The 26487-nt window shown below is 45.9% G+C and overlaps 1 protein-coding gene across 5 annotated transcripts in view; it reads right to left on the bottom strand.

Annotated features, from left to right (window-relative positions):
- Usp10 (ubiquitin specific protease 10) overlaps positions 1–26487 on the bottom strand; it is a 109896-nt gene that overhangs the window by 29069 nt on the left and 54340 nt on the right. For 4 of the 5 annotated variants that reach the window (XM_084590083.1, XM_084590086.1, XM_084590084.1 and 1 more), the window contains exons 8-12: positions 25103–25186; positions 24444–24897; positions 12140–12231; positions 9535–9641; positions 7178–7313 (exon numbers count right to left, since the gene is read on the bottom strand). In XM_084590083.1, the coding sequence (XP_084446209.1) occupies positions 7178–7313; positions 9535–9641; positions 12140–12231; positions 24444–24897; positions 25103–25186 (873 nt within the window). The remainder of the gene's footprint in view (positions 1–7177; positions 7314–9534; positions 9642–12139; positions 12232–24443; positions 24898–25102; positions 25187–26487) is intronic. The other variant, XM_084590087.1, reaches the window with a different exon arrangement.

Here is a 26487-nt window from a genome sequence, read left to right as displayed (position 1 = left end):
AAGCGTGGAAATTCGAAAGATAGCAAAAATGTTTCCAAATATCTCTTCTTGGGCTTTGATAGCATTATGATTTGCTTGCCCTGTGCACTGCACACAGGTGGCCTAGCTAACCTCACAAAACATACGTGCAGGAAACTCCAACAGCAAACATGAAATGCAATAAGGCACAGCAACTTTGGCTTTGACGACTGTTGGTGATGCTAGCAATTATGATGGCAACATCTTCAGAGCCAGTTTCACAAAAACTATTCTTGTACTGGCAGAGGCTGGAGACATAAGGCAGTAATCATACAATAGGACAATTCAGTAAAAAAGTAGGAGTCTCCCATGTGAACCAGGAGGGTTTGCAGGCATGCAGGCCTGTATTGGACAATCTTTGCAATTACTTCAGGTATTTAAACATACAGCAAAAACTTGCTAAACTGACCCCATTATTCCGAAATTTACATAATTCGAACTAAGAGCATGGTCCTGCCCACCTTGTGGCCAACAGCAACTTAAGTCTTTGGCGTCGGGCAGGGCGAGCTCATATGGCTCCCAACATCAAGTTTCAAGGTGCGACAGCAGCGCTAGAGCGGCGCGAAGTGAAATTGCCAGTAGCCGGCGGGCAGCTGAGTGCAGAAACATGTTGAGCGTTGCCGAAACGTGCGTCGTTCGTAATATTATTCAACGGGTCGCAATGACATCTATCCCCTCAACTTCGCGAAAAGCAGGAAGTCATTACTGTTGTGTTGTGCATTGCAACAATAACCGTGATTCGCCAGTAAAATTTTACCGGTTCCCCAGCAAATGGTATGAGCAGGGTGTCTAGCAAGTCACTATTTTCAAAATCCCCGACTTTTCCAGGTTTTCCCGGATTATTTCAGGTCAAATTTCCTGAAGAGTGAACAGGCTAAAAAATGTGGCTACTGGTGAACATGAGCACAGACGAATAATTACCAACAAAAAGCTATTTGTTAATCATATTTTGCAGTTTACAATAGTGAGAGGCTATTATTAGTGTTAACGGCGGGTAAAAACGTCAGAAGTTTACCAAAAATTAAAAGCGCACTGAAGCCATCCTCAGCACAGCTCTTGATACTAGCAGTAGCGAAATTTCCTACAGGCCCCATGTATCAAAAAACGGCGGTTTTGATTGGTCAAAATTCGGGTGGATAAAGGGTGCCTCGATGCGAGGCCTCCTAGGTCATGGCCGGTATCGAGGGAGAGCGTGCTTTTCTTAGCGCGCTCTCCCACGAGACCGGCCGTGCCTAGGTGTATAATTGTGGTGGAGGCACGAAGCATGGATAGGTGCGGTCCACAAAATACAGTAAATGTCTCCTTTGCTGTAGTGTTAGTTTAATTTGTATCGCGTCGCAATAGTTGTGCCTCATACTCATTTGAAAGGTGGCTTCCTTAAACTGACTCGCTGATTTTCACGCAAGACAGCGCAGTTTGCCAGCAATGTTAAATGAATTCGACAGTGCCGCACACAAATGGCAGGAAAGAATCTAAGCTATTTTGTTTCCAACCATTCCGAATTACCAGCAGGAGAACACAAAACAGATTGACAACTGGCAGGCTTCCAGCACTTGTGTGCATCACATCTATCTTTTTCTGTGCTTTCCAACTCACTAATAAACTTGACGACAGTTTTTGGCTGCAATTAGAGGGCGTAACATAACTAGATTGCTGGCTTTGCCTGATAAGTTTATGAACAAAACAACTGTTCTTACGAATTATTGCAATGTTTGCAGCTGCGAGTATTCGGATTTGCTATAAAGTGCAGTTAATCTAAATTTTAAAAATAAATTGCCTAAGTGTACTCATGCGGACGAAAAGAGCCCAGTCTTTACACCTGCGTGGCGTGTTAGTGCGTAATCGTTATTAGAAATCCCCTTTGGGGACAACATCAGCGATGTTGCAGCGCGTGCACAAATGAATGCGCGAGCTGAACCACGTTTTTTTTTTTAAGTCGATATTTATTGCCTCAGGGCATCAGTAGGTTATGAGATGAAGGATGAATAAATGATTAAATGAATGGAAAAAGGTTGGCTGATTTTATGAAGTCCAGAAGTGAGCGATGATGAGGTCCCTGCGTCCAAGTGACGTATGAGGCAGGATTGGTTGCTGAAAGGCCAGCTATTCTCAGGTGCCGGAATCGTGTTGGCTTGAGTGCTGGGCAGTCCCACAGCAAGTGGTGGATGTCGGCCTCGACATCTTCGTTGTTACAGATCGGGCATCCTGGGCGAGGATATAAGTGTTGGAAGTATGACCACGTCCTAGTTACTGCTGGTGTAAGGGCAACACCGACCCGGATCCTCCTAAGCGCAACCTCCTCTGCACGGGTGAGACCGCGGGGAAGGGATATCGCACACGGAGGGATAAGTGCACGTGTGCGGTGCCGGAGGTGCTCCTTTCTTGACAAAAGGAGGGTAGCGTCGTCGACTTCGAGAAGCTGTGGGATTGATGCGTCTTGGTTCACGAGGCGGGTTGCAAAATCAGCTTGACTTTGGGAAGGCAGCAGATCCCGTGGGACCCACTCAATGCGTATTGACTGTGGGATGCGCGCCGCAAGCTGGTGGATGTCCTGGCAAATTTTAGGGCAGCGGCTGACACGTCGGAGCAGACGTACTGCTTGAAGTGCGTCAGTGCGGATTACAATGTGGGCTGTAGGGAGCATGGTTATAGAAGTCACGGAGCAGAGTGCCTCTTGAACTGCCACAAGCTCAACGCAGAAAGATGTAAGTGGTTCCGAAAGCTGAAACGTAGTTGTCTGATTCAGGCTAGGCCTCCGTGGACAGTGGATTGCCGTTTTGGCTTCACAGCCTTGCAGGCTTCCATCTACGTACACTACTACGGAATCCTGAGGCAGGTTAGCATCGTGCTCTTCAAATCTCTGGCGTAGCAACGATGCAGAGTTGGCAGACGTCGGTCTGCGGATGTCAGTTGGCTTGTTGTCTCCTAACTGTATAAATTTCCAGGGAGGGAGAACTGGCGTAGGTGGCTGAAGAATAATGTGTGACATTGCATACGCCCTCAGTGCTTGCGTGGAATGTGACAAAGTGGCCTTGAGTCTGCGAGCATCTCGGCGCTGCTGCACCAGTTCATCGATGGTGTTGAGCTGCGCATTCTCCTGTAACGCTACGACCGGTGTGATTCGTGGAAGGCATGTTATGGTCCTCATAGCTTCTCGATTTAAGGCTTCAAGGCGATCCCATTGTGCCCTTGTAAGATGCTGGAACTGGGCCTGATAAACAATACGGGGCTGCAGAACCGCCCTCACGAGCTTATATGCTCACGCTTATATGCTCACGAGCCAAATGTAAACGAATGTAATGAAGTCCGAAACCACATGTGCGAAAAATGGGCTTTCATCTGTGACGCACAATTCGCTTCCACGGAAATATTTGTCTTGTACGACTTGTTCCATACTGCTGTTGGGCAGAGGAGCAGTAAGGAACTTTGGGCAGAGAAGAAAACTTCGGTAAGCTTACCTACTGATTTACCTGGCTACACGAATGAAGAAAATTATACATAAATTCACACCGATGACCGTTTCGTTCGACATCTTGCAAGCCACTGTCTGCGCCGACACTTGGCTGCGTTCCACTCTCAAGGCCTTCTTTTGTTTCCTTTTACTTTTTGCCTCCTTCATACTAGTGAAACCCCCAGCTTGCGTGGACTCTTGAAACACTCGTCTCATCGACACCCACTCACAACCCCTTGTCGGTTCGATGTCTGGGTAGTCTGGAGTCCGTATCTGGTTAGGCAGCCAGTGCGTGCACAAACATAAGCAAACAAACACCCACACTTGCGAGCGGCAGCTTGTCCAAATTGTTCATGCTTCATGAAGCAAACGACTTCTCTTTATTCAGACCGCTCCATTCACTAACTGCCCGATGAAGGAATGAAAACTGTAATAAGTTTTTTTTCTCGCAAAAGAAGGTTCCACTTTGTGATCATGGTCGCGGCGAGGAAAGATTTTAGTGACCGGTTTATTTTCTCGATACTGTAATTTGAAAGGTTACTGTCGACGACAAATTTTTCGGACATGCTTGATTATTTCGACTTTGTCCAGGCCCCAGGACATACCTATGATGTCAATGTATTACGCGGCTCAAAATTTCGGACATTCTAGGGAGGCCTATTTGATTTTTCGGGCATTCCAAACGTCAGCCGGGCCAACTGACATTTTGAGCGGTGTCGCCGCCATCTCATTTACTTTTTCCTTTTATGGCCTCGAAATGGGTGCCGGCCTTGCGTGCCGCTCCTCAGCTAAACTGATGCTGGATCGAGGCGATATTATTTGCACAGCAGCTTCCGCTTTCGGAACAACGTCGCTGCTTCACTGCCTGTTCCAGGTCTAGCCGTGGTCGTGCTGATGAGAGAAGTATGTTCTGTCGCTACTGTGGCTCACATTTATTTGAATTGGCTTCAGTTCTTCAAGAAGCTGTTTCCAGATTTTTTTTTCTTTTTGTGCATTTCGGCAGCGAGAAGGCACTCAACAGAGTCGGTGTTGTGATCCAGTGGTTGGTGGTGGTGTGCCAAGACAGTGGGAAAACCTACTCTGTCGATTTGCTTGGAGCACTTAGTATGCTTGCCGATGCGTGGAAGTCGGTGGCACCCACAACGCTGCGCAACTGCTTCTGCCACGCGGGATTTGTGCTGAATGACAAGTCGCTGCCTTGGACGAGGACAGCGTCGAGCAGCTGTCAGGCAGTGAGCAGCTCATTGATGACTTTTGCACTGCAGGTGTCGAAACTCCATCGAACGTCTCGTTTTCAGAGTTCACAGACGTGGACCATGAGTTGAAACTGTGCGCTGGGCTCACAGATGCAGAAATTATTCGTAGAGTGCTTGCGGAGTCCGAGAGTGACGATGACTCACCTGCAGCAGCGCAGCCGATGCAAGCTGAGCTAATGCAAGTGGTCGCAACCCTTTAGGCGACTTACGGCGACACTACGACTCGCGTCGAAATTCAGGCGGACCTGTTAGCACGGAAGTGGAGCGTGGTGCAGGAAAGCATTCATGACTTTTTCCGGCCTCAATGTCAATAATAGGCAATAAATTGAGCATTTTTGGTGCACATTTGCTTTTTCGGACAGCCTGATTTTTCGGACATTTTCGCGGCCCGTTGAGAGTCCAAAATATCGGTCATCAACTGTATTAAGCTTGTGGAAAAACATTAGGCAATGAATTTTTCGCCTAGTTTCTAAAAGCACAAGCCCAAACTCATGCTTGATTAGAGAAATTATGGAATACAATGAATAGTCGAAATTTTTTAAAAAGCACAGCTTTGCTTTGCAGAGATTCAAGTTTAGCTATTAGGTAAGATTGATGAGGGCTCCAGATAATCGAGGCATATTAGAGTTTCAGCCGTATGATTGCTTTATAAGCAACGAGTTCAGTGTCTTTGTTGCCATGACGCAATGACCACCGCATGGAACCCAGGGTTTTTCAAGTATTCCCTAATATGTAGTCGATTTGAGTGTTCCAAGACAGGTTGGCTGAGAGGTACACAGTACTTGTGACTGGCTGTACTCTCAATGGCTAAACTATTTATCGTACATGTGTAGTAAATTGCTTGATTATGTATTGTGAAACAAACAAGCTTATTTTATTTTTTAATATTAAGGGGATACATGGGTAATATCCCTGCCACACGGCAAATTTAATGTCTATTCCGTCGAATCACATTCGCTCAAAATGACATTTGCTTGCTGCCACATGACAAAATATAATGACATTCAATGAAAATGACATTAGGTATCTAATGAGTTTGAGGAACTCATTCGAATACTATCAACAAGGACGTGCTCGTCACCAGACACCCTGTGAGAATGTACACCCAAAATAAACTACAAAAGTGCCACAGGCACTATAATACTACTGCGCAGCTATAATTTTGTAGGTAATCATTAAATTATGTGAAACATGCCAAATAGCATATAGCGAAAATAAAACAAAGCAACCCTTGCTACCAGCTAACTAGTCACTGCACTCAGCGCAGACAGCACCGGCCACCCCTGTCGCTGTCTACCCGCGCAGACACGGCAGATCATTTCCGCCACAATAAAAAAAAATATGCGCTTGAATAAAGGAACCGCAATGGCGCATTGCCAAAGCGCCATCCGCCGTGGCTTCAATGAGAAACCGTTTAGGTCTAGCGACGACTAGTGCATAGCCTTTGGCCAGAGCGCCGTCATCCGCCACTCTCGCGTGCAGCACTGTTGTGGTAAGCTCACAACATCCGGTGTGGCAAGGGTTGAGACTTCGTCGTTTGCTTTCTTGACGAGTCAGGGGTCCGGCATTTTTCAACGGGAATTTACGCCGATCAAGTGATCTTGCGAAGACTGGACTCTACGAGGCTGTGGTACGCTGCGACCGTTGGTCAATACACTAGACACTACCTATTTTAAGTGTTGCTCTAGGCGCCTAAATCAGTGTGAAAAGTGCACACTGTTGAAAGAACTCCTGCGATTTTCTCACCCGAGCGCCGACGCGCGCACCTTTACTACCCTTTCGTAAACAAACGCCATCGACACATCTGCTAACTTCGTATCAGATAATTGTAATCAACAAGGTGGTTACAAGGCATACAAGACATCAATATGAATCTAAAGGCTGCTTTCATTCACTGCGCAGTCATTTTCGCAATGTACTGAAGGCGCACCAACATTTGTGTATCCACTGCAAATTACATTAGTTTTGATCGTGTAGCAGAGGGTAAAAAGAAGAAGAAGAGAGGGAACAAATGTCATTCGGTGAGAATTAAGTTGTTTCCAGTGTGGCAGTAGTGCAAGGCGTCGAGGCCACATTAGTAAGTTTTTGTAATGATGCTAGATGGCACCCCCGCTAACCGTTGCCTGAAAATCGGGATTGTCATCTTTCGCTTCTTCAGAATATTGTGGTTTCACATCATACATGGCCGAACCAGGTAAACACTATTCTCAAAATTATTGCATACCAAAACGGTCAATAATGCAAAGGCTTTGTGCATGTTTTCCCTGCAAACGAGTGTCCGGTTGAGCCGGGAGAATTTTTCAAAATGGTTACGATATAAGTTGCAGAACACTGTATACATTAACAATTTGCAAAACACAAAATTTTACCACCAGCAATATTTTCATTCCACTACACAAAATTCTGTCCCTATCGACATTTCCAGTTTATTGGGAATTCCTACCTTACCCACCTTTTTACAGTCTGGCTTTATTTTCATAAGGAGGTCCCTGAATGGTTCAGGGTCATACGCTGAACCGATAACCAATTCATCCTTTTTGCCTGTTTCACGCACCAAAGGAATGGCATAGGACTGAAGAAAAAAAATGCTGAAAAAAAGAAGAAAAAAAAACAACAAAAAACGTCACTGAGAAGGGAAGACTACAGAATGCAGGTAGTACATTGCCTACTTAACCGCCTTCACAATCCCAGAAAATAATAATGAAAAAGTATTTTTATCACCATCATCTTTCATCAGACTTGACTGTTTTTATTAGCTTCTTATTTAGAACAAAAGAATTTTTTTTTTTCATGTATTTATTTTAGACACCCCAAGACTAAATTGGGCGTGCATAATTTATCAAAGTATGTGCTATCGGCAAAAAATGAACTGCAAAAAGTGGCGTGCATGGCCAAAGCTCTAGATTATGCTGCCTGCCGATTACTACTCATGCACCACATTCGTACCTTCCACAGATAGCAACTTGAGCAGCATGGTTATGCTGCTGGCACCAGCTGAGATCTAAAGGGTGGAATGAGTACTTTTAGCTAACTGAACTGCAGCACTTCGATTTCCCCTCCCCCAATCGTTGTGCTATCAGCACCTGGTTGCGTTCCAGTGGCAAAACGAGAAAACAAGTGTCTACGAAAACAGAAGCAAAACTATTGCAAACAGAATGAGCGTGCCTATCTGACAGGTAGATGGCATAACAGAGACCCTTGGCCATGAACCGCACTGTTCACATTTCATTTGTTGCCTATGGCAACACTATTTAGGCAATCAATATTAAGACTCAAATTGTTTAAATATTCAGGCACCAGCCCCTGCAAACTATGCATCAGGTATAAAACTGTCTCAAAATGACCTGCTCTAAAGGAATGACATTTACTTTGGCTGTGATCCGAAAAACCGTTTTGCAATGTTCTGTCTTGCATAATGCCATGTATAGGATCTACATAGACATGCACTGTTTTCATTTATGCGCAATGTATAAGACAAGAAGGCACCAAACTACCTAAGGACTTAAAACATCTAAAAGAAGGCAGCTATACGTGGTGCAATTTTCATTCATTCCTGTTTTAAATTTCTCAAACAGCATGCCCCATTGAGCTCTCAACCTGAAGCTAATATCCACATACAGGCCGTAATCAACATCCCGCTTTTGAGGTCAGCTTCGCATTTAGAACGCTCCACTGAAAGCTGTATTTCACACAAAGAACATCCACGCATTACTAGCACACAGCATTAAGGTACCCTGCAACCATATCTGTACTTCACAAATGCTCATTAAATCTGTTCACATTCTATGAGATACCTGACCACAAAAAACACCACTTGAATTACAAAAACTAATTCCCCAGAATAGTTATACAAGGCGTGCACTACAGAAAGACCATGCTGCAACTGACATGATCTAAAAGGATAAGTAAAGTTTATTAACCCTCCGATTGTTTTTGCCGTACGGGTACTGCGCTAAACGCATAGTGCTTAAAAAAATTCAACACTTCGACACTGGGGGGTGAATTTTTTTCCAGAATATTCGACAGTCAAAGGGTTAATAAAAAACCATCTGTATAGACTAAGGACAAATGCTCAGCTGATTGCCCAGGATTTGAAATATGTTGAGCTTGACATAACAAATGACTTCGGCTATGAGGGATGCTACAGTGGATGTACGACTCCAGATTTAGACCACCTGGGGTTCTTTAAGACACACTGACATCGAAAAGTACAAGGGCACCTGTCCAACTCAACCTCCACCCAAAGGTGGCAGCCGTGACCAGCTTCGAACACAGTAGCCCGGGGCTCAACAATGAGCCACTGCAGCGGTTAAAAGGACAGAGAGAATAACTTCATCCAATTGTTGTTCTTGGAAAAAATTGACCCTCTTTGGTCTATGATGAAGTTCATCCGGCAGCTGAACACATTTATCTGCACGAAATTTGGACTCTATAATCTTTCAGTCAGCAGATTCGAACTCATTAACTTCATTACTGAAAAGGACAAGTGGCCACAGTTTTGAAGCGAACAGTGCTGTAGTATAGCCTACAAGTTCCGCAATCAAGAACCTGTGCCAGAGCATGCATTTTGCTTGCAAGACTGACAAGTGACTCTGCCTGTATTTCATTTCATTGGCCTTCTTTGCCTGTCAAACCTCCAATTTCTGCAAGAGCGGTCCCTTTGTAATCAGGTACCTCTCTCCATCCATACAGGTCAACTTTCAATTGTCCACAGCGCCCCTTTATTGTTGCAGTCAGGGCTAAAGCTGCTAACCAGCCAGTGCCCCAACCACATGAACCCTAAAGAAAGCAAAAAGAAAAGCATCGTACAGGCATTCCATGAGAGGTGTTGCTGTTGAACCAGGCATTCCAGGCACCAAAGGCAAACTGTGAAGCAAGTTGTAGAATGCCGGACAAGCCAACAATGCTTGCAGGTTCTACCCATTGATGTCAAGAAATAAGCACGAACCTATGCGCTACAAATGATACATCCACCATGTACCTCAGCCACTTCATGTTTTATGAAGGCAATTTTTTAACATAAAGCATGCAGGCAATCACACACACAGGAGGGTGCCCCATGAAGAAAGCAGGTTTGAAAATAGCTGCATTATGTGTGAATTAAGGCCGTTTCACATGGTGCGATTCTCGCCGCAGCAGTGTGCGATTTCAGCCGCATAGCGACAGAAGGGCACGCCACTCCCGTCGCAGAGCAGCTGCGACAGACTTCCAACATGTTGGTCGCACGCCGCTCCCGTCGCAACGATCGTTGCGAACGAGACGGCCGCCAGCCTATGGAATTCAGCCTGTCACTGTTGTACGTAGTTGCGTACAGAACGGAAAAGTTAAAAATGTCTATTTTGCATAAATTGTTTTATATTTTGATAAATAACATAAATTAAATACTACATTTAATCTTACGCGTGTTCTACCTTTATTGTTCGTAAAATATGATGGTGCCGCCGCTCGTGCCGCATCGACAGAAATCGCTGGTGTCGCAAGCATGTGAAAGGACTGTTGCGATTTGCGCCGCAACGACACTGCGACTGGACCGAAATTTTTCGTGCGCGTCGCACCATGTGAAACGGCCTTTAAGCTAACGCAGATAATTATTTACTCATAGAGCTACTAATCTCTCAAGCTTTTAATCGATATGCCCAAGATATATGCTCCCCAAATTTTTTAGAGTAACACGAAACGGAAGCTGTCTAAATTCTGGTCATATGATGAGTGTACCAAATCAAACCTGTCATGCAACATACAAGTGAACTGAATTAGGGGGCAAGCGACATGAAGACACGCACTGCTATGGCTTTTCTGTGATCCCTTACTGCAAAGAGGCAAAGCACTTAAAGATTACAACTGTGCTCGTTGAGTGGAGTATTCCCTCAAGCAGGAGAGGAGAAATGCAAATTGAGTGCAGCATGCCATGAAATCTGCCCTCAACAAGCGAGCACTTGGCATATCGATGATGCAAATGTGACTGGGCAAAGTCAAGATATGAAAGCGCGCACACAACCACTGTGGGAACTGTGCTATGTGCCAAAGAGCAGTGTGAAAGAAAGGCTAGCAATTTAGCCTGTGAAGGAACCATCTACTAAGATGGCACGCCGTGGCCAGCAAAGCTAATCTGTTTGCCTCAGCCTTGGTTCAAATGTCAATGGCAGTGAAGTTTTTATTCATTTGTCAAGGTGAAATCGGCTTCAGAGATAGACTGGCGTTTGGTAGAAATGCAGGTCAAAGGGTGCCGGGTCCAAGAATCCTGGCGAGTTTGACTTTAATATCAGAGCTGTTGCCAAGTTGGCAGCTCCTGCCAATTCAGCAATGACGTGTGGTCTCGTGACATCACACAAAACAACAACACAAACGAGCCCGGAGGCTTGAGACAGGTTGGGTTTCACTCAGAATGCAGGTGGTAGTGCAACTGTGCTAAAACAAACTATGAGCATATGAACCAATTCTTTTGGTTCTTTTGGCTGACACAACCCCCCACAGCCCCAAAAGTTGGGTGTGTGGCCCTTATAACTCCTGCCACACTAGAAGATTTAAAATCAATCGAATCGAATAGCCTTCGGTTTCTTTCGGTGCTACACAGCAACATATGATGTCATGCGGAAATAATGGCAATTATGATGAATGAAAAAACGTGCTACAGTTTGCTGGCCATGCTGCAATGCTCTAGCCAAGTACAAAGTCATCTACAAATCAGCTAAATGTAAACAAACAATCGCTGACATGGCAGAATACAGATAAACACCGCGGAGACACGCAGAGCATGCAGCATGTGACACCCAAAAAGTTAAGCGCTCAGTTAGTTTTAAATACTTCCGAGTCAATGCAAGTGAAGAAGCTGCCAGCAAGAAACGTAAAACTTCGAATGATCGACACTTGCAGGCATGGCAAGCGACTGGCTGCTGCTGTGACAGAGAGTAACAGACTTTCCATGACACCCTGCAAAGCGAGATTTTTCACCAGAATTAACATTTTATTTTTGTAAAGCCACCCCTCCCCCCTCTAAAAAAGAGAGAAAGAAAAGAAAGAAAGAGTAGTGCATACATGCATACATGGTTTTCTCCCGTTGCTCGTTTCTGCTGTGCACCTGGTGTCTAAGTATACATTTGGCTCGAGATTGAATGCTGAAGAGTTTCCCAAACTCATTTGATGGCGAATGTCCTTTGACCTTAATGACATTAAATATGCTCGTGTAGCAGCCAAATTTAATTTTACGCTTGTGGCATTCAATTCGAATCACTTAAATCTGCTACCGTGACAGGAGTATCACACCAATGCAGACGTTTTGGATGCAAGAATACTGGGCCAGCATTTTCTACACCCCACAACTAATAGTTACAAACCTCACTAGAACCCTGAACAAAGCAGATACCTAAGTTCCATCATCCTTTCTATTCGAAATGATGCAACAAGCAAAGGATACAGCGTTGATGTAGCACCAGTTTTTTCCATTCTCCAGACCCCTCGGCTGGATCATGGGAGGGGTGTGGTCCACAGTGCACTTGTGCAAGGCACCTGAAACCACGTAAAGGTATTAGCAGAAGAAAGCAAACAAGCTTGCAGATTGTAAAGTAGAATGCATACAAGATGCCTTCGAGAAACCCAACTATTGAAATAATGCGTCAACTAGCGAGGAAGCACACTGCAGCAGTTTTAGACAAGAAACTGCTATTTGCCGCGCTTCGCTCCAACGGTTATTTGGCGAGCTGCAGCCGCTAGAGTGAGCACGTGCACAAGCTGTTTATCGTATTAGTGCCAAAGTGACAAAGAAAGAGCTTGAACAATGTGTGTGCGTGAAATTTTGCTATAAATTTTGCAAAACTTTCACAGAATTTCAATTGCTTAGCCAAGTGTACGAGGAGAATTGTATCAGCTGCACACTATGCCATGAGTGATGTGAGCACTTTCAACTAGGGGTGTGCGAATGCCGAATAGTAACTCTCAAATCGAATATCAAATCGAATCAGGGAAAAAACCCGAATATCGAATAGTAACACAATTGTAAAACGTACGCAGCGTGGCACAACGCAAGACCGCCTTGCACAACGGAACAATGGCGAAGCCGAATTGGATTGGATTGGATTCTAGACCTCACCCTCTGCATCAGGCGGGCGCTGACAGCGTGGGCGCACGGAGAGACACAGGAGTGGGGAACTTGGCTTGTGGGGTTTAACATCCCAAAGCGACTCAGGCTATGAGAGACGCCGTAGTGGAGGACTCCGGAAATTTCGACCACCTGGGGTTCTACCTTGCTTTTTGCCTCCACCGACAAGCTGCCGCCGAGGCCATGATTCGATCCCGCGTCCTTGGGAACAGTGGTCGAGCGCCGTAACCACTGCGCCACCCCGGCGGGGTAGGAGGGGTGGAGTGGGGAACTACTTCTTGCACTGGACAGGTGGAGACGCGTGCGTTCATCATCATTATCATTGTGCTTTTAGTTCGCTGCGATTTCTCAGTTGTTGCAGTGTGTTTTTTTGCAACCCTTTCGTGTATTTTTGTGGTCGCTGTCCTTCGTGACGTGTGCCGCCCAGCGATGTTCCGGCCGCGTGAAGCGCGAGATTTTTTGGACGATTCATGGTTCGATTGCATCACGACAGTGCTATCAGGATTGTGCCATTTATTTCCACCTGCGCGGAGGCTCTAAAATAAAAATGTGCGTCCCATCCTCGGAAAACCAATGACAACACTAAAAAACCTGGAGAAGAGGGAGGAATGACAGGTATCTCGTCTTCCCTGCACCGGCGCCGAGCCTGTCGCAAAATATATAGAATATTCGGTCATCCGAATACTAGGCATTCGATTCGCGAATAGAGTAATTCGAGAACTTGTTATTTGGTGTGTATTCGAGTATTCGCACACCACTACTTTCAACCCAGCAGAACGTTGGTAAGCGCGACAATCCCAAGCCTGGAAGACCTTCCACGTCAACAGATTATGACCATGTTTAGTTGGTTGGTTTGTGGGGTTTAACATCCCAAAGCGACTCAGGCTATGAGAGACGCCGAGGACTCCGGAAATTTCAACCACCTGGGGTTCTTTAACGTGCGCTGACATCGCACAGCACACGGGCACCTTGCTTTTCGCCTCCATCGAAAAGCGGCCACCGAGGCCGGGATTTGATCCCGCGTCCTTAAGAACAGTAGTCGAGCGCCGTAACCACTGCGCCACCCCGGCGTGGCTATGGCTATGTTTAAAGAGCTCATGTTGTCATCCATGAAAATTGTTTGGCTGTATGTGAAGCTGCTGACAAGTGGGCATCAGCACACGATCATACCATCAAATTTTGAGTAACCAACTTGAGCTTTGTTGCCGTATTTGCAGACTACCGATCAGAAACAGACTTGTGTGGAAATCAGCTATTAACTGCTTGCTACTGCCAATGGAAACAGAAAGTTCAAGAACATTATAACAGGTTATGAGATCAATCAAAACGCAGGGTGCTGCAGTTGCAGTGGATGGGCAAAGGATCTGGCGTGCGGAACAGTTGTCGAGGAGGAGGAGGAATTTCCCGAGTCTGAAATTCCTCATCACAATCCTGCAGCCAAGCCTCAAATAACGCCCTGGTCATCCAGACCTTTGAATAAGTTGAATGACATTGGGAGCGAAGTGCACCCTCGCAGGCACATTGGAGACTTGGAACTAGCCAACGACAAGAGGTCGCAACTTCGCGGACAGTCCTATGAACAGCACAGCAGCACACTAGTGCAACACACAAACACACAAAAAAAACGTGAAGGATGCAGTGATGCGGCGCGGAAAATGCTGCCATCCCCTTTTGCAGTCATCCACGGCGCAATAGGTCTAAATCTGCTCGCACATACTTTAGGCAGCTGGGAATAGGAATGCTGCGCACCAAAGCTGGCAGAAGGTGCAGAATTTAAAAGCTGCTCCGTGCTGCTTTGGCAGGCCCGTAAATTTCGTTTTGTTCTACCTACAGTTGCAAGAACTACGTTTCATGGAAGCACTGGCAGCCCAGAGGCTACCTGGAGCAGGCTTAGAAGAGCATTGGCGGGCGTCTGGTGACCAATCGCGTGCACAGAGTTCGCTACATTCAATGAAAATACATTTTACATACATATTGTCAGAAGAACTTCGAATGTTTGCTATATGGCGTAATTTGCTTTATCCGAGTTCGTTATATTCGGGGTTCGACTTTATTAGGCATCACAACTTTAAAAAAGTGCGATGAAAATTCAATGCGCTTGCTTCTTTGATGTAATGGCTTTGAGTGTTAGGCAAATACAAGCTTCCTATAGCAAACAAATACACACTTCAAAATTATTCTAAGCAAATTGCCATTCTTTTCAACCAGAGAGCCATTACAAATAATTGGGTTTGAAGCATCCTCACTCTCAGAATTATCAAGCTGTAACTTGTTTCATGGCGTTTAGCCACTAAGAGTTCCATGGCCCCGCTTCAGTCAGGTACCGTTAAACTGCCATCACACTCATTTCAACATGGTACAAGCTGCATTTTTTTTTGTTCAAAGAAAAAAAAAAGAAAAAAAAAAAAAAAAAGAGAATTAAGTTACCCCTTCAAGAACCACCCAGAATGTCTGCTGATCCAGGCACTGTGATGTGGTTGGTCCTTGTTACTTTTGGAGTGCCCTTCGGTGCAGCAGAAACTGCATTTTTTGAGCAGCAAAATAAGGGTTTGAGGCAGGTGTGTCTGTATGTGTATACGTACCTGCTGCCGCAACTAAATGTTACTGAGGTTTTTAACACTATCCTGTCCGCTGGAAAAGTGGTTTCTGGGTGGCGTCATTAATTTTTTTTTTTAAAGCAAAACGTATATAATTTTTTTAAAAACCAAAGCTTGCTTGGTACAGCAGTGTATGGTATCAAATTGTAGAGGAGTAAATTCTCTTCACAATAATATTAGTTACAATTAACATCTTTAGTGCATAAGGATAAAAAAACTGAAAAATTGTAATTAAAATAAATATTTGCAAGAACATCAGTTTCTTCACACAAAGAAAACAAAAAAATTTAAATATAAGTTTCTTTAAACAAGGTCCAATGCAATATTGCAGCAAATTCTGGCTTTCTGTGTACAGTATTTGCTGAGTTAGGAAAGAAAACAGTAGTCGAGGTCGACTGCGCTGAGGTCGACCCTTGGCTGTCTCCTAGTGGAAAACACGACTGTGTCTGGCGGCGGCGAGTAATCCCACCCTAAAGATGTTGACACCCTGCAGGTAACAGTTGTGACCTTCAGAACACTGATATCTTCCGATCAGAGCGCAGCACAAGGGAAATTTTTCGGGGGCAGAAGCGAAACTCATCGGGGGATGGCTATTGATGTTCCGGGTCGGTTTGATGCAGTTTCGCTGTCGGTGCTGAAGTCTGAAGAGAAGTCATTTTAAGAATAATCACTGTGGTTGTTTGCATCCAAAAATGAGCCCTTAAGGCCAGAATACATGCGGCATTTTTTTCCACGATTTTCGCGCGTCGAAAACTACCACGCCGCCGCGACGCCCAGCTTGAGATACATGGAACGACGAAGTGGCGCGAGCGCCGCCGCTGACCCCTCGATGCGAAAGCAACAGTGAGCGGCAATAACAACAGAGCGAGGTACGTGAGGGAAGTGACGCTGTCCCTTGCGTTAAAAAAGGCTCAATTCAATGCTACTGTGCTAAATGTAGAACGCGTACATAAGTCGCACAAAAATTTGCCGTGATCGAATGAACGAAGATACCTTGGAATGCCCACTCAGATACCAGCGGCACATTTTTTTTTTTCTTTTTAGAAATTTCGCTTCAGGGAGCCGAGAGTAGGTCGTATACTCACAAAAAAGCGACATGCCGTAGCTTCATCAGGCGTTTATTTTTACGATAATCACATTTCTGCTACCAAACTGCCGCACACCTTGTCGGCCATGGCGGCCATGTTGACAGCGACCGCTCAAACCGGAAATGTCAGCTTTCCGCGCTCCTATTGGCTCGTGCCCGCAGTGGCTTCCGGTTCGACAGGACGCCCCGCCGCCAACGCGTCCAATATCTGGCAGTGCCAGATCGGCGGAGGCGTGAGTTTTTTCTATGCCGGCGTGCCGTCGGGCGCAAAACGCTGGCTTGACGCGGCAAAAACGCTCCATGTATCCCGGCCTTTAGATGCGTCAATTTTCGTGGTAATGCGCAGTTTCCGAGCAGCAGCAGCGCGCGGTGTCGACACCATGATGTAAACAAGGAGCCCCCATCACTCGACTGCGGAGACCAGCTGCACGGGCGCAGCAAAGCGGAAAAAAAACAAAACAAAAGAGGAATGGAAAGAAGGGTTGTTCTATTTCCCATTGAATGCTGCCACTTGTCAAGGAGTGCTTTGAAAGCAGGATAATTCGAATCATGAAACCATCCATAGCGGGTTATAGATGGGAACAGGCGCGTAGAGCAACTGGATAATTTTCAAAGTACCGTGAGTCTTTTCCCTGCGCGCTGCGCCACCCATTGTTCAGCATGGGTCACGTGGTGCGCTGCGGCCCTCTTTTGCCATCAAGCTTCCAAACAGTCACAGCGTGGAAGCTTTTCACTGCAGTGCGTGTGCGGACATTGCTGTATATTTTGTATCTGGGTTTTGTTTCTTGGGCTTTTTTTCTTGTAAGAAGCACTTAGCAGCAGGATACCGGACTACAGCATCTTCGGCAGCAGCAACTCGCTTGAATGCGGAACGTTTTTAAGGCGAAAGCATTTATTTCTAGGCTAGCTCGCTTAGCGAAAATGTATGCGTCTGATCTGTGTGCCGTGTCGCTCGCAAATAGCGGACGTGAGGAGGAAGATGAAAAGTGAAAACAATTGATGGTGATAGGTAATGAATAAAGGTTATAAATAGAGATCCATATAGCTAATGACTAATAATGACTTGTAATGACCAGTATGTCAAACTACCGCAACTGATTGGAAATGAGTAAAAATGCTGAACTGTGAGTGGTAATGAATACAGTGACTAGGAATGACTCATCATGACTACGAAACAGCCAATATGTAAAACGATGACTTCAAAACACCGCAACTGATTGGAAATGAATAAAAATGCTTAGCTATGAATGGTAATGACTACAATGACTAGGCATGACTACGAAATGACCAATATGTCAAACGATGACTTGAATGGCAGCAGCTGATTGGAAACGAATAACAATGCTTAGTGATGAGTGGCGATTAATGATGATTTTGATTGCGTCAATAAAGATGTTTAACAAGCAAGCACGAGTGAGCTCTAGTCAAAGTGCGCGCGCTCATGTGTGACGACGTACAGTTCGCATCTGCATCACCATAGAGAATCATTCAATGTGATTATTTACGGGGGTAATCAAGGAAGGCAAGAAAATGCGAGTGGCTACAATACCACAAAAATTGCAACAGAATAGCTAGGTGTCGGATTAATTGATAGAACTCTTTGGCAATACTGAAACAATCTGCATGCAGATTGGCCGCTCAGCTTTCCATACAAGTATACCATTCACAGTTCGCAAATTCTACTGTTTCTAAAGTAGCTGCAGTGCTCTTCAAGGCAATGCACAGGCAAACGCCCATGCTGCTTTCAAAATGTCCTTTGAGTTTGACTTGAATATAGCCACACCAGAGGCTCGCCTTGAACAGTTGGAAGCTTCATGGCCGCGCCTATCATGGTTGTCAGCACGCGATGGGGCCTTCACGGTACTCTGAAAATTATTGAGTGACTCTAGGCACGGACAGGAGTTAAAAAGAGACGGTGTGTCACAGCATTGTGCGACCAACTTACAGCTGCTGACAGCTGTGTGGCCTAGTCTGCTATATCTTTTCTTTTAATTGCTGGTTTCAAGAACAAAGTGTCAGTACGCTGGTAAACAGTTTTGAAAAACAGCCGAGTGAAATGTTTAAAGCAAGCTACTGTTTACGTACAGTTTTAGAGTACAGCTCTTCTGCGTCTGTTTGGCGGCTGAGCCATGTTGCCGTAGGCGCAGTCAACGGTGCAACCGAATATAAGAGTCAAGAGCCAAAGAAAGAATTTCTCAGAAAAGAAAAACAAGGGACCTGCACTGCTCGCTAGTGGCTGTTCTTTCTCTACTGATACATTTTCTTTGCCTCATCAGAAAAATGAATGCTTTGTAGCTGAACATACATGCATACAAACTTCTCTCAAAATCTTTGCCTCAGTATATCACTAAGATGCTTTACACTTTTCTGCCAGTGCCTGTACAAATTAAAGGTCCGCTTACGACAATAAACATAAGCACCCCTCGTCAACTAGTCATGCAGCGACAAGCGGAGGAATTAATCTCTGTTTAGATTTTTGTTTCATTTTGTTGCCATGCGGAGGGATTTAATCCCCCCTTCCCCTTTGGCCGAGCCAGGTGAGATGACACACGTGCATTGTTTACAACACGGCAGCAGCACTGTAGCCCACGGAAACTGGGTGTTTCTCCAGAGTCTTGTGCATCTAAAGACAAGTTTTTGGGCGACTATAGGAGTAACGACAAAGACGACAACTTTAGTTTGTCGGATTTTAACATGGAAAGTGAAACGGCATCAAATCAGTCTGAAACGAACGATATCCTGAGTGTTCTAAAAATCACAGTTCATACCTATAGTGTGTCAACGTTTTTCAGGAGCCATCACTTGCCGCTGGCTGCACAGAACGACCAGAGAATGGTGACCTCGGCATTGCGTTTTGCTTGCTGGAGCCTCTTCACAAGGTTTAGAATTTTTTAGCGCAGCTCAAAGTATTCTGTAATAACATGCATGCCTGCCAACTTAGCAACATGAAAATTCGGGAGACTGCCGCTGCAAGGGGGAATTTTTTCATATTTTCGGGAACATTTTCTGAAACAACGGTCCCACGTGATCACTCACGCTTATCGGCAGGTTGTATTCGACAAGAAATCCCGCAAAGAGTCACTCTGCATGGAGCCACTGTCTTTGCCATTTTTTTTTGGAAGAAACTGTTGATGGTGTCCTGCACTTCTGCAGTTCTTGCCGCCGTGCGAAATGCTCAGATCATAAGCGCACGTGGTACACAGTCCATAAATGTCACCTTTTCGCGAACTGTCAAAGTACGGTAGATGAGTCGCATACGATTTCCGAAATACTCGCAAGTATTTCTTGGCTTTCAAAAGCGTTAATCGCTCCAACTCGGGGAAACACAAAGAGTAGTTCGGTGTTCCGCACCGCACTCGAAGACCTGAGAAAGCCAACAGAAGCCTAGCACGGCTAGCGCACCCACGATGATACGACTGAATTGCTAAATGCACGAGCCAGCCTGAGATGAGCCAATCCACAAAATCCAATATGGCAGCACCCGCTGGTTGCTAGAGTTACTCGCACTTATGATGGTGCCGGCGGTTGCTACCTCGATTTAAGGTGCATGCTGGTGGCCAACTGCTCCCGCGCTGCTGTCCGACATTGTTATATTATAGAACGTTATAGGATTATAGCTATAGAGCGCAAAAAAAAAAGATGTAAAAATTAGAAAAAAAAAAAAAAGTTGGCAGGTATGAACATGTACTGTCAGCGGCAAGTTTGAGGGATCTCCAGCGCGTGGCGGAGGGACAGAAAACTGCATTGCTGTGTCATCTGCCACAATTGCGCCCAATGACCAGGCTAACAGAACTTGCGTCTAAAGCACGCTTTGCGCCCCCATGCCTATCCTTACTTCACAGTCAGGGATGGCTCATTGCTTTGTTCTCCTGGATCCGCTTTTGATGCTCGTTGCTGCCACTCAATTGCTTTTGCTGTGTCACCATCCTTGGTCGTCTGCTTTGGCGGCTACAACTGTGAAGTGCTCCGGATAATTTGGGCGAATGTCATACAGCGCCTCAGTGCCCCCCGTGAGTCTGATAAGTGTGTCAGAGGGAAGCAAGTGATGAAACATGCTTGATAACCCAGAAAAAACAAGCTTGCGCAAAGTGCGATTCAGATGCAATTTTGCTAGCCTCGTCATTGGGCACAATTGTGGCAAGTGGCGCACCAATGCAGTTTTCCATTGCTTAGCCACGCGCTGGAGATTCCGCAAACTTTTGCTACTAACAGTCAGGGGTGGAAGCAGCCTCATGCATTTTGGAGCAGCTTTGTAAGGCCAAATGCCTCTGACAATCGTAGTAATTGCAGTTTTCTCTTCCTGACAGAAAAATATGAAACCTCCGATCTGATTCCTTTTTATGCAAGTTCAATGCCTCTCCAACTTCACACTCATTTCTGACAAGACAAGCGGCCAACAGCTTGGGACACAACAGCAGCAAAAGGAACATTTGCTGGTGCGCTTCATAACTGAATACCTAGTGTGACCTAAAGTATTTGCCTATTCTGACTTGACAGATTCAAATGTCGAGTTTATCACTTCAATGCGCTCAAGCAGCACCACTAATTTGGAGCTCAGATTATTGGGCATGACATTTCTGCTCTCTATTTTGTGGATATCTTTTTGATCCTATTCCTATGCTGTAAATTCCTGAGCAGTGGTCAGTAGTGCCTTCAGGAAATATAGATGGAACTGAAGGGTAGCCTTTTCATCCTTCAGCATTTTTACTTCACTGCCTCCTACCAATAGTTCTACCACTCTTTGTTTGAGCAATGCTGGGGCTTATTTTTAAAATCTTGGCAATAGGCCCTGGGGCCAGATCTCGCGACGGTTCCGTTCGGGAACTGGTTCCTTTCGCCGCTTCTAATTGGTTGCTGCGTCACGTCCGGCGTGACCCCCAGAACTTCCAGAGGCGGCTCCGCGTTTTCCGCCTACGTCACGGGGCGGGGCCACCGCTCCGAAAGGAACCTTTTTGCCGGCCGGCGCAGGAACCACGACGAGTTGGTCTGCTTCGAGATGGAACCGCTCTGCGCTTGCTGTGGCGCCTCAAGGCCGTAGTCGAGCGGCGCCGCGCGCCGCGCAGCTGTTTGAGTACGGCCGTAGTATCCTTTTTTTTTTTTTTTTTTGTGTGTGTTTTTTGGGCAGCGCTTTGCAGGTTTAGTAAACTGGCGCAGTAAAAGAAAAGAAAAACGAGACAACGGCTTCTACATGTCTCAGGAGGTTTTGCGGCAACACTAGCTAAGGCTGCGTGCCAATCGCAAAGCGAAGTGGGGACGAAGGGGTATGCCGGGCTGCCGTCAGAAGCAAAGGTGCTCTACGCGCTTTGATCGCTACTTTGCGATCGGGAGATTTCGGTCAACAGCAGTGCGACCAGTTGAATCCGGTAGTCGTAGACAAATAATTCGCGTCAGTAAGTGCGGGCTGAGTTTTGCCTCCTTCTACATCAGCGGAAGGGGAGTAGACGGTGGCTGACTGGATCGAGTGCGGTCGGATTCCATGTGTCATCGGCTGCGCCCTACATTGACAGCTATTCACGGAAAGGTCGCGCATACTCACGACGCTTGAGCGGCCGATAAGGCTACGGACGCTGCTCCGCTACATATGCAGGCGCAGACGCGCCGGTATCAAGCAGCTCATTCGTACTCGCAACGGCGGCAGCAACTCCTCCGTCATAGAGCTAGCGTGATTCGGACTGCATACTATGGGCGTTGTAGACCTCGTTCTTAGGATATTTGCCACTCAGTGCGAAAGGCAGAACTTACAAAAACTTCACAGCGAGTGAGGAAGCAGACGACGCTGCCGCGTACGCGACACCATCTAGCGGCGAAGAAAGGTACTCATGAGCCAAGACAATTGCTTGGCAGTTAACGGTATGCTTCTAAGAATATTTCAGTCTATTATTCACTAGTTTGACTATGTAATTATTAGATTTATTTCGTGCTTAACACCACTTTGGTACAATTATTTGGTACCAGAAAAAGCCACATGCTCGTGGTAGACACGCCTACGATCTGGCGCCATCGCTGATTGGCCGCTGCCTTTCCCGTCCTCGCTGTGAGGTGGCGCCCGCTGCCTTGCTGACGTCAAATTGAAGTCATCTTGAAAGAGAACGGTTCTCGAAAGGAACCTCCGCTGGATACGGCCCCTGTATGGCTTTCCAACACTCTTGAGAAGCTCCCGAATGAGTGACATTTTTGGAGTACCAACCCATAACGATTCAAAAATGTTTTTGTCTGTAGTAGGCCCGACAAGCTTGTCACTGACAAGGAGGCTCGACGAGTGCCTACTTGTTCTTAGAGCAGAACCATTAGAATAACTCATGGAGTTTTTGCAGTCATACAAGTTTCCGAATGGCTCAGAGTAGTTTGTGCTATCTGCTACACTTGCTGCTCTCGCTTTTCCCTCCACTGGCGATTCACAAGGCTAAGAGTAGGTGCACTGTCAAACGCACAGTGCATTTTTTTTCGCAATTAATTCCCTTCAATCACCTGTGGCCCAAACTAAATTTACTTGCATACAAATATTATACTCCATTCATCCCTAACAAAAATTTTATTTCCATTAGGCCCAGTGCAAGATGAGTTATATCATTGCCCCCAATGCTGTGACATTGTTCACATGTTCTGTTAATTTGATGGCAGAACACTGAGGTAGCCAGTTTGGAGCAGTTTTGGAGCAATATTGCATTTTAGAGCAGGATGGAGCAGGGAAAGCAGTTTGGAGCAGAATGGAGAAAATGGAGGAGCACTTCCATCCCTAAATAGTACATACGCACTGATATTATCATGCACAAATTCTTGCTGCAGAAACTTTTGTGTATGTGTCACTTGTGTGAAAGAACATAGACGTTTTTTATATCTTTTCAATTTTTTTTCCTTGCCTCATGAATAAATATGTTAGGCGAAACTAGGCGAGACTAGAAACGTTAGGAAGAGGGAGAGGGATACACCACCCGAAAACTACCACTTTGCCCGTGGGCAGGAATGTGTTAAATAGCTATGCACAAATTTCGCATCAGGGAGTAGTGAAATCATCCTTAATTTTTTCTTTTACCTGCCTTAAACCACTACTTACAAGAGTTTCTATGCAAGAATGGTACGTATTCCTGCACCTCCAACATTTCCTGCACATCGCCAATACCGTGATCGCGAGGCACACCGCGAATAGCAGTAAATAAATCCCACCATCAGCCATAGAGAGATATGAGTGATTGCATTTCTCACCGGCATCCACCCAACGGCAGCTGCATGGCTACAAAGAAAAGCCTACAGCTTTCTCAAAAACTCATTAAAAACATTTCATCCTGGTCCGAGGTTCAAACCCTGGGCCACCGCCTTACCGGGGCAGTCGCTCTACCGAATGAGCTACCCAGGAAGCCTGGCAGAGTAGGGCGAGAGCGAATTGATCCAACTCGAAGTGCAATCGATGTTATACCGGTTTCCATTGTGTGAACAGGAGCAAAGGCAACGAGCAGCCAGAGCAGCGCACGAGAGCACTGAGGACACGCATTCTCGTCTCTCCAATGGAACATTCATGCTGCTCTGAGAGCAGCGTAGCGAGGTAGAGCGCGTGACATGTCAGGCGTCATGTGATCAAACTTTTCCCGTGCTTGCGTCAAAAAGGTCACGTGACTTCCTCCGTTCTCCTTGTACTCCGCCGCTGGCGACGGAGCACCGAGGACTGCTCTCGGGACCCCAAAAGCGCGCCTCCTCTGCCAATAGAACACAACGCTACTGCTCCTGTTCGACCACTGGTAGCTGCTGAAACTTGCGAGAGCACTTTTAGTGCAGCTAAAAGTGCTCCTGTTCGCCCAAAGGAAACCGGTATTAGTCTAAAGTTTAGGGGAAACTCAAAGGTGGAGTTTTGTTGCCTTTGCAGGAGATGATTATTTTATTTTTTTTTTGCAACTTCATAAAATTTACACTGTCAAGATTTCACAGTAATTGAGAAAGAACTCACTGCCAAGCTTGTTGTCACCAGATTCTGGCACTCCAGGCTTTGTCCGTAGTTCCTCATTACAATCACTTGTGGCACAGTCAGATGTGGCGGGCACAGCTGAATGAAGTTTGTTTGTTCTTGCCGTTCCTCCCGAGCCTTTCTTGAACAGGTCAGCCCAGGAACGCATGGCTGGGCTAGATCCATTGACCACAGGGGCCACAGCAGTTGGTCGTTCCACAGGAGTAGCAGCCTGGGTAGGTTCTACAGCAGGTTCATCTGCCTTAGGAATGCTATCTGCATTGCATGGAGCAGGGGACGTTAGCTTGACTGGTGGTGCCTCAGATGCCTCAGGTGCTGCCTCAATGACAGCAGGAGCCACCACCTCCTCTGGCTCAAAATTCCCTTCCTCCTCCACAACAATTGGTGCCTCCTGACTGACTGTAGTCACAGAGCTTGCCACCTCCTCCTCTTTAGGCTGCAACAAATGAACAGAAACTCTTTATCACAAGAACTCATTCTAAGCATAAATCACTCACTCACTCTCAGAACATCACACGAAGCATGCACACAATAACCTTCGGTTATAACAACAAAAATGCTTGCTATTCACTTAATTTGTACATTCGGGAACAAAGTTTTCTGGACCATACGAGCATTGACCGAACTCATTGCTGCGTCACCTGGTGGCCCGGGAGATTGCGCTTGGCGCGTCCTTTTCCAGCTCGCAGAGGTTTCGAAGAGCGCCTGCGGCGCCTTTCCGTTCCCTGCATTTATATGAGAAGCGACGCTAATATTAAGCACTGTCAAGAGTCAAGAAGCTTGCGTGCGTTATGACAACTGCCTCTTTTCCAATGCACTTTCGTGGTCATGCCTGCAGTCAGCTAAGCGCCGTTTCTCTTCGCCAGAAGCACACTCCGAAATGCTGCCATACTCCTTGCACCTAACTTGAGGAAATGGAAGGTAAACATGCGAGCACTAACCACGAGAAAAAACAGAAATGGATACACCAAGTGCACTCTTGATGCCGAAGTTAAGCCACCAGACGATACAGCGACGCAACACAGTTGACGCTTATGTGGTCCAACAAGTTCAATCGCCATATGTACGCAAGGAACCTCCAGAAGACCAATCAAAATAGTTCTCACATCTTCCAGCAACACACATCCAGCATAAATGAAGTGAGGGAGACTGTATGGAAGGGTTGGGTTTGCATAGCCTCACTGACAAGAATCAAGCTGCCAACCACACAGCCCAATGTAGTGAGCTGATCGACGATATTAGGGCGATGCAATCAAACAGTACTATCTTCCTGCCCTACACACATTATCAGCTATACATGAATGCAAGCAACAAAAATTAGTGTTAGAAACAGTATTTAGACATTAGTCGCAGTCACCATTCCTAAGATAGCTATAGACGAAGCACGAATGGGATAGGAAAGATCAAGGCCCTTGTCCAGCAGAGGATGTTAGTTAGGCCGACATTGATGATGAACACTGGTGCTGTGAATACTGCCTTCTCAGGAAACCTGAGTAAAAGCTGGAAGGTTACCAAGATGAATGCTAGACGAGGCTTTCCCCTGCCTTATTTCCTTCCTCACTCAGATGCAAGTTTGGAAGTTGTACTTCCAAAAGGCTAGGCTAGTCCAAGGAGCACTTTGGCATAGAGTAGGCAGTGCTCACAACCTTCAGAAGTAGCAAGAATGACACAGCAATGTGACTGAAGCGTGACCCACAGACTGCGAGCTCAGTACGAAGCGGGAATGCAGAGAATGCATGCAAGAACAAATCAACCTACATTTCCACATGCCAGCATAAATTGCACATGCACAAAGCGTAAAATGAAGAAAGCTGCAAGGTGCACCACCTATTCAAGAATAGAAGAGCCAGAACAGCATGCTGCTGCCACTGCCATCAAAAGAAAGAGGACCAACTACAGCTCAGAGCAATTCAAAGCTCCCAAAAAGGAAATATTACCCAATGAAGTAAGTGGAGTTATTTCAGAAATTTCTAAACACCAAAACCAATGAAGCTTGCCTGAATTTTATCCTTGCATCCGCAGTTAT

This window comes from Amblyomma maculatum, chromosome 1 (genome assembly GCF_055883805.1).
Source record: "Amblyomma maculatum isolate TAMU_Amacu chromosome 1, ASM5588380v1, whole genome shotgun sequence".
Taxonomy (NCBI): domain Eukaryota; kingdom Metazoa; phylum Arthropoda; class Arachnida; order Ixodida; family Ixodidae; genus Amblyomma; species Amblyomma maculatum.
The sequence above is the reverse complement of the archived record's forward strand: the minus strand, read 5'-3'. Positions and strand labels throughout refer to the sequence as shown.